This window comes from Pipra filicauda, unplaced genomic scaffold (genome assembly GCF_003945595.2).
Source record: "Pipra filicauda isolate LSUMZ 115617 unplaced genomic scaffold, ASM394559v2 scaffold56_size3634133_pilon, whole genome shotgun sequence".
Lineage (NCBI taxonomy): Eukaryota > Metazoa > Chordata > Aves > Passeriformes > Pipridae > Pipra > Pipra filicauda.
The window spans coordinates 293,250-301,972 of NW_024104720.1; the positions used below are offsets into that span (position 1 = coordinate 293,250).

Below are 8,723 nucleotides of genomic sequence, written 5' to 3' on the forward strand. Positions count from 1 at the left end.
TTGCTGTGACTCCATCCATGAAAAATGAGCTTTTATTCTAGTACATAATTTGTTAATATATATGAAGTCATATTTGGAAATGTTTTAGATATTTACTGACATCAGCTGTGTCTGCCAACCTATGTAGCTAGATACTTAGCACCTGGAATCCAGAAGTCCTAGTAACGTTGTTTAACTTTTTGAACTTAGTTTCCAAAGTATCCAGTGTCTCTAATTAAAGGAATTTTCTACTCACAAACACGTAATGATTTTTTTGTCTGAGATTCTCACACCTTTTCAAAGCTAGAAATAAGATTTACATGCATCAGCAGAAGGTAGAATCAGCCATTTCTGGTCACATGGAGTCTCTGATTTGGGTTTTTCAAGGGTCATAGGCTATTGGATCTTACAAGTTGCTGGTGGGACTGCATTTCATCCTGTTCTTTGGTAGAATTGAGGCTAAGAGAGAGCCCTAATATTTAGTCCCAAGAATTTTGTTTCAGCAGCTGTCCAAAGCATCTTAATGGTTTGGAATGGTACAATAGCTATGTAAGTAAAATAGATCAGTAGGTAGAATCTATCCCATTATAGTCTATTTTATTTTATATGTTTTCAGAGTTGTTTCATGGAGCAAAGTTGCCAGTTTTCAGTATCTTTGTTAGGATGTCAACTTCCTTTCTTTTTCTCTTTTCTTAATTATGTTTTATTTAAGGAACTTCTGAAGTAGCTGTTCTCTTCTAGTAGACCTAGGCATTATAATATCTATGCGATGTATGTATGTGATAAAAGAAGTTTCTTTGCTTATGCTTAGTTTTTTCTGTGAGATTATAGCTTTTTACGAACTCCTGTCACCAACACATGGGGTGACTTAAGTTGTCACAGACTGTAAAAAAAATAACTTGATATAGCATGATGGAGGAAATACTGAATCAGGAAACTGTCTTCCTTAGGTTCATCCACCCAGCTCTCTTCTTTCTTGCACCTTTTTCTTTCATGTAAAATAAACAAGCTGTGTTCTGTGAGCAGTAGCGCTATTAAAGTCTGGTTTCCTACGGAGCTTTCCCTTTGTCCCCTAAATCCTGTCTACTGCAAAAACTCCAGCTCTCCCATGTCCCCATGACACCAGCATTTGGTAAGAGCAGAACTGTGACTAGCCAGCAACTATATAGGTGCTACCTGCCCAGTCAGTACATGCCCACAATTACCCAATAGAGCAGTGACAGAAAGTACAAACCAAGTGTTTGTTGCCTTTTTCAGTAGGGCTACAACTTAAATACTGACTTAACTTAGGCTGTTACTTGTTTCAATTCACTTTGTTTCAGTTTTGCTACTCCAGGCTTTGTTCTACTGCCTCCTCTATTCTTTGACTCCTCTTTGTTTTGCTGGTGTCATGGTTTAACCTCAACGAGCAGCAAAGTACCACGCAGCTGCTTGCTCACTCCTTGCTCCCGAGTGGGGTGAGGTGGAGAATTAGAATAAAAAGTAAAACTTGTGGGTTGAGATAAGAACAGTTTAATGATTGAAACAATGTAAAATATAGTAATACTTGTAATGAAAAGGAGAGAGAGAGAGGAACAAAACTCAGGAGAAACAAGTGAGGCACAATACAGCTGCCCACCACCTGGTGACTGATGCCCAGCCTGTCCCAGAGCAGCAATGGGCAGATCCCAGCCAACTCCCTCCTCATTTATACACCGAACATGACATTTTATGGTGTGGAGTTATCCCTTTGACCAGTTCAGGTCAGCTGTCCTAGCTGTGCTTCTTCACAGCCTCTTGTGCTCCTGCTCGCTGGCAGAGCATGGGACACTGAAAAGTCCTTGACTTAGAGCGAGCACCACTGAGCATCAACTGAAGCATCAATGTGTTATCAGCATTATTCACATACTAAATTCAAAACACAGCACTGTACCAGTGACTAAGAAGAAAATGAACACTGTCCCAGATGAAACCAGGACAGCTGGGTTTTGTCATATTTTATGGGCTACTTGAGAAAGCTGCTGTTTTAAAGTCACTCATGTTCTCATTTTGACATTAGCTTGTCTGTTAGGTTTCTTTATAAATATAAGTAGTTACCTTTACTGAATGAGGTGAGAATAACTATAAATATTGAGATGTTTGGAGGAAAGGGATTACAAGAATGGCACAAAGAAAGTCCTAGTGCAGTGGAGTTAAGGAAAAATACTTTGAAAAGAGGAAACATTATGGTGATCGTCAAGTAATGTTATGAGAGAAGTATCACAGAATCACAGAACACTCTGAGTTGAAAGGGACCCACAAGGATCACCGGGTCCAAATATTGAGTGAATGGCCTGTACATGGATCAAAACCATGACCTTGATATTATTAGCAGCATTCTCTAACCAACTGAGCTCATCTAAGGGTCAAGCAGTGAAACAATGGGCAAAATAGCAGAAAATTCATTTTAGGAGAGTCCTAGACTGTTAGGAATATGAACCAATTATCTTATATATGTTCTATCTTTGAGTTTTATGATTAAAATCAGAGGAAATGTGAACTAAGGCAGCATTGCTGTCCTTTTCCTACTTAATTGTCCAGAAGTTTCTGCCCAAAATATAAAAGTAATTTGGGCTACACAGTTATAGTGAAAAAAATAGAAGGAAGAGTGTGAAAAGATAAAAGAAAAAAATACATTTTGCAGCATAGTCACGTGTTGATAATTCAAGGCAACACTGTTTTCTTCCTTTTTTTTGATGTCAGAATTCCCTGGTATCAGCTACCCTTTTCCTATTGACCATGTAGGTCCTAGGCTTGAGAAGAGAGGCAGTTGTTGATGTGATGTAAATGTGTAGCAGTATCTGTACTGAGAGAAGCCAGCTCTTTTTAGCCTCAAAAGTGATGAGCAGGGCAGGCAAAAAGAAGTGCCACATGGGCAGGCTTCAGCAGTAAAGGGTGAAGGACCTGTACCTTCCAAGCACTTAGTCTCCATAATTCCTTTGTGTCTTCTTGCAAGCCTTGCCACTCCTCATTATTGTAATAAGGTCAGGGTCCTGTTGCCTTGTTGGGTGTCAGACAAGGAGGGCAGAGCTCAGGGGAGAACCAAGCTGACAGGTCTTTAAAAAGAAAACTTCTTAGTATCATTTCTCATACAACTTTCAAATACTGTAGAGAGGGGGGGTAATTAGAAATATACAGTCAACAAGGGCAGAAGAGGCTCTTTTGTGTACCAAAGAAAAACCAAACCTCATGAAGGTGTCTTTAGACTTAAACCCAAAGTTACCAAGGGCTGTATTTCAGAACTTGTTGCACAGTTCGGGGCTTTGAAAATTCTTTGGATGTAAAAAAGTGCAATAAACAGGGAAATAAGATATTGAAAACAAGTCACTAAGTAAATTGAATAGCAAGTATTTTGTATCAAGACAAATTGTAACAAAGACCTCCCGTGGTCTACTTCTGGAACTGCGTACCCACTAAAGTGGCAACACAAAACAGCATGAAACTATACTATATATTACCCGAATGTTCCATTATGTACTCTAGAACTACTCAAACTATTCTATTAAAATGAACCAGAGGCTATGCTGAGAGTTTATTTGCTGAAACGTGGTTTCCTGATACTGTAACTAGTTCTAATTTGTGTTTGTTTTTTGTTTTTCTTTTTCCTTTCAACATTGTTTTCATAGGAATTTTGGCTTCTTGGAGAAACAGTAGAAAATGCAAAACGAAATAATAAAGCCTGCTAAATACTTCTCGGAAGTGGAGAAGAGTGTGCTGCTTGCGTTAGTTGAAAAATACAAATATGTGCTTGAATGTAAAAAAAGTGATGCGAGAACTATTGCTCTGAAACAACGTACCTGGCAAGCGCTAGCTCATGAATATAATTCACAGCCCAGCGTATCACTGCGAGACTTCAAACAGTTAAAGAAATGCTGGGAAAATATCAAGGCACGGACAAAAAAGATAATGGCACATGAAAGGCGGGAGAAGGTAAAAAGAAGTATTAGTCCACTTATAAATACTCACATCGTAGGGAAAGAGAAGATTGCCAGCATAATGCCTGAGCAAATGTACTTTTTGCAGAGCCCACCAGAAGAAGATTCTGAATATCAACCTGATGCTTCTAGTCAAGGTATAAATGTTACTGTAATGATGCAAGTAGTATTGTTTTGTATGTGATTTTGCCAGTGATTCTCTTTCAGCAGTCTAAATCTCTCTACCTAGCTGGGACTGCTGGTTATAGAAAAGTAATTTCACAGCTATGATATTACAAGACTTTGTGTAGTACCCTAGGCCTCCGGGAGTTAAACTGAGGGTTTTCACAAATTTTTTTCATCAGTTTCTGACATATCTGCTGCTTTGTGGCAAGCTTCACAGTAGCTATCATGCTGGCTTTCCAGAGAAGAGTCCCAAGGATATTCGTATTCTTTATGAAGTATAATTTTACTGGTTAAAAGAAACAAACAAACAAATCCACCAGCAGAAAATTGATACAAAATTGTCTGCTGCAAGAGTTCCCTGTAGGTCTTTCTTCCTTTGTTTTCAAGGACTACAGAGAGTATGTAGAGCCATATTTCACATTACAGTCCACATTGGAAATGGCCTTTCTGAGAAAGTTCAGCACTACATTCTTCTTTGTTTGGAAAGCATACACATAAGGAATAATGCAAAAACAGAAGGGAGGATGGCTACAACGGTTTCTTGCAAGTTTTATTGTGTCAGGATCTCACATAGGAGACTGTCCTTGCTCAAAAGACATCAGTAGCTACGTTGTTAGATAACATTCTTAGAATGTCTCTTTCATAATTGTACTTACCATAATTAGTCATCAGGATTTGTAAAGGAATGTATTTTGAGACCCTCATTTGCAGTGGTAACTGTTCTGTTCCATGAGTAGTCTCTTTTATTTCAGAAGAATTGGTAGAGCCTTCTCAAAGTTAGAATAATGTATTTTTTTTCCTAAAAATGTACACTACTGTGTTTACAACACCTGCAGTAGTGATATGAAAGGAATAAGAGGTATTCTTCCTAGTATTCCCTCACTCTCTTGATATTCATGTTGCTACAGCTCTTCACCTGACACTGAGATCTTTCATAAAAGTATTGCAAGTCACATATGGATTTAGCTTAAACAGCTGCATTAAGGTTTAGCTCCGGACTCAGCCACCTAAATTTAGGTATCCACTTATAAATGTCTGTATTCACTTTAGTATTCTGAGCTCCTATTATAGCCATGAAAGGGTAACAACAGAGCCAGGAGTAGTTTGGTTCAGACCATTATACTTTTAGTATTCTGTAACAGAACTGCATTAGGTATTGGCTCCTGTACTTTGGTACAGAAGTGCAAGGTTTAGATGCATGTATCAATAACTTATCACATTTGTGTTTCTTGAGGGAAGGGAATACTATAATACTTTTTCTTCTTTTGTTTTGTAGAATCATTTGTTGTCTCAAACAGAGAACTTTGTGATGAAGACAAAGAGCTGGTACATTTTCCAGTATGTGAAGGTACCTCCCAACCTGAGCCTTCGTGCTCTGATGTCAGAATAGCAGCAGATAAGAACTACAGAAGTAAAGCATCTCAGGAAAGTGCTCTGAAAAAAATGCATGAGGAAGAACATCATCAGCAAATGTCAATTTTGCAACTGCAGTTAATCCAAATGAATGAAGTTCATGTGGCAAAAATACAGCAAATAGAAAGAGAGTGTGAGATGGCCGAAGAAGAACACAGGATAAAAATGGAAGTGCTAAATAAAAAGAAAATGTATTGGGAGAGAAAACTGCAGACCATCACAAAAGAATGGCCTGTATCGTCCTATAACAGACCCTTTCCTAATTCACCTTAGAACATAAAGGGGCAGAGTCAGTCTGATTCACACGTTTATGAGTAACGCGCACTGGAAAGAAGGTTTTTTAATGTGAATGTACAGTGACAGGGTAGGTGCCTGGCTGATAGTGAACACACTATGACTCTTAATATTTAGGGAAACAGTGGTATAGTCTACCGAGGGGAAAACCGTATTGTTCATTTGTAGGTAGTTCTGATTTGTTTAACTCAGACATGCACAGTGTTTAAAATGTGAACATATTTTCCCCTCTCAGAACGCCCTTGCATCCTTGTGAAATTTAAGGTACTCCAGGTGTTCTTACATTGGGTGTTCTTAAGATAACAGCTTTAAACATCAGGCTGTAGTGTTTATTTTGATTTCTATCTCTTCCTATCTACCATTTTCCAAGTTAATGCAAGGATTGGAGTTGCTCTCTGCTATTGAGGCAGAAGCTGATTGACAGATATCAGTTGGATCATTATACTGGGGCTTAGGAAAAAGTAAACTTGTCTCTAGTTAATATAGTCCATAACTTATTCTTCATAGAAGATGTGAAAATTAAGGAAGTAGCAAAAGGACCACTGTAGTAACTGAGCCCTTTCCTTCTGAAGAACAGTAGTATTTTCCAGCTGGCTGGCTGATTGAGAGAATGGTTGTGGACTGACCCTCTGGTTTTTTGAGCCTTGACCCTTACGAAGTTAAAAAGAAGGTGACTTCTTCCTCAAAAGCCATTGTGCTTGTTCCTTCTTTCCCAGGCCCATCTTGTATTGAAGTAGAATACCAAAATAAGAGGGTCAAATGCTGCTGCCAGCACTGTGTGCTGTTCACCTGGAGTCATTCTGAGGGGAAGAGCTTTTTAACAATTCATAAAGCTCTTAAAATGCAGTGAGCTAGCCAGCCCATTGGCAAAGTCTCCCTCTATCTTCCTATGCAATACTTGATGGTGTAGCAGCTAGCTTGAGTATCTCAATCTCTCCTTAGCAAGAAGAAAAGACTTAAAATTCACCCTCTTTTTCTTCACATAGGGTGAGAAGTAGTTCAAGGGAATCATTCCTGTCCTGAAGCACTGTTCTGTTTTGTTCTGTCCTGTGCATTATGGTGGTGTGTTTCTTGCGTTTGCTGTCAGTGTGGGGTGATGGACATGATTTGTGTGAAGCATTCACATGAAGGTACCCACAGAGTTTGGGTGTCCAGAACAGTAGATAGTAGGAAAGCACAAATAAAGATAATCCTTACCCAGGCAATCATTTATTCTAGTGGGGCAAGGGTTAAGAGAATGTGAAATGCAGAACCCCGCAAAGCTTCATAAGAGCTTCTGATGTGTGAAAACCTATTTTACAGGAAGGTGTAAACCATCATTTGAAGCAGTGAGAAAAATTAACAAAACCATGAATTTTCATTGAAAAATCCAAGTATCACATTATTTAATAAAGTATTTTCAGATCATGGTTCATAAGGGCAAGTCCATACTGTGAGCAATGTATTCAAATTAAAGTATGTTACAAAGCATACATTCCCAGTTACACTCCTCTCTCTTTCCCTGGATGTTCTTTCTGGTGGAGTGAGTTCCTTTTGGTTTTGCTTTGGGTTGGGATTTTGTGTGTGTGTGTATGTGTTTCTTTTTCTTGAACTGCTTTCACTGCTGGTGATTCATCTTTCCAAGCACTGCCATTATCAACCACAGTACTCACTGTGGTTAACACTGTGGTACACGCGCTACTCCCTTCAACGTGCTAACACCAGCAGTCACAGTGGGAGCTATTTATTACAACTTATTTTATATGACAGACTAAAAAAAATATGCAGAGCTGCTGCAAGATAGAAATAATAGGCCATGTATGAAATCTGAAGGCAGGTCTTTTTGACTGCACTTTCAATTTTCTTATAAATTGGCCATATGAAGGAAGTACAGGAATTCCAAAGAAGGATATTGTTATGGACACTTTTTTTTCTTCCTGCTGAATAGAAGCACTATGGGAAAGTATAGTAACAGTAGAGGCAAAAGAAAGAAGTAAACAGAAGTGAAGATCTTTTTGTTCTGAGATCGCATTCTGTGGTCTGAAAGATGAGTCAGTTATTTCAGTGGTTATGACAATTGGTCGGGCACTATCCAGAAAGAAGAATGGGGAAGACATTTGTCTTAACTAGTGATGGGATTCCTTCCACGCTGGTTCTAAGTGGAAGTAATTTGAAACGATGAAATGGAAACCAGGTGCTAAAAGGTGACGAATGGAGACAATTACAACACTGCAAATAGAGCAAGAATAGAGAGACAATCCAGGTCTAGAAAAGGCATGAAATAGCCCAGGGAGAATCTCACAAAATGTGAGATAAGGGTAACTTGGACTCCTGGAAGTTATACCATGGCTCATGAAAGATTGTTTTTTTTTATTTAAATATCCTTTAAAATATGCGTGTTTTCAAACTCTAAGTGGGCAATGCCTTGCTTTTTGGCATATTTTCTTATCCTAAAACCAAAAGTTATAGTTCTTAAGCTGAACAATAGACCCTTTTAATTCAGTTTCTATTTAAAAGAAAGAAGATCACTGTGCTCGTTTAAAGGTAAACCGGCAGGAGAAATGAACCCAATTCAAAAGAGATTATAAGTCAGAGTTACAATTTAATAACAATAATGCAATACATACAATTATACGGACAAATAATTGGTTTTATCCCACAAAACCCAGACGTATAACCCAGCACTCTGGGGCACAAACAGAGTGGTGTTCGTTGGCCTCTGGGCTGAGCCCCATGTGGTCCTCCTAAGTCCAAAGTAAAAGAGGAGGAAAACCTGTTGGTGAGAGTGCTGGTTGCAGTCTGGTCGAGGGTGGTGATTGCAGTCCAGTTGAGGTTCTGGTCCTCCTCTGGATCTGATGAGTGGGGCCAGAAGTCCCAAGACTCCAAGATTATATACACTGAGGTTTGAGTGGGAATGCCCAGTACCTCCCCCAGGGCAGA

General features: G+C 38.9%; 1 protein-coding gene across 4 annotated transcripts in view; it reads left to right on the forward strand.

Annotated features, from left to right (window-relative positions):
* Nucleotides 1-7,288, forward strand: part of MSANTD3 (Myb/SANT DNA binding domain containing 3) — a 10,104-nt gene extending 2,816 nt beyond the window's left edge. For 3 of the 4 annotated variants that reach the window (XM_027740985.2, XM_027740975.2, XM_027740982.2), the window contains 2 exons: nt 3,624-4,069; nt 5,374-7,288. In XM_027740985.2, coding sequence (XP_027596786.1) covers nt 3,655-4,069; nt 5,374-5,783 — 825 coding nt within the window. In that variant the 5' untranslated portion in view covers nt 3,624-3,654 and the 3' untranslated portion in view covers nt 5,784-7,288. The remainder of the gene's footprint in view (nt 1-3,623; nt 4,070-5,373) is intronic. The other variant, XM_027741000.2, reaches the window with a different exon arrangement.
* The last annotated feature ends 1,435 nt before the right edge of the window (nt 7,289-8,723 follow it).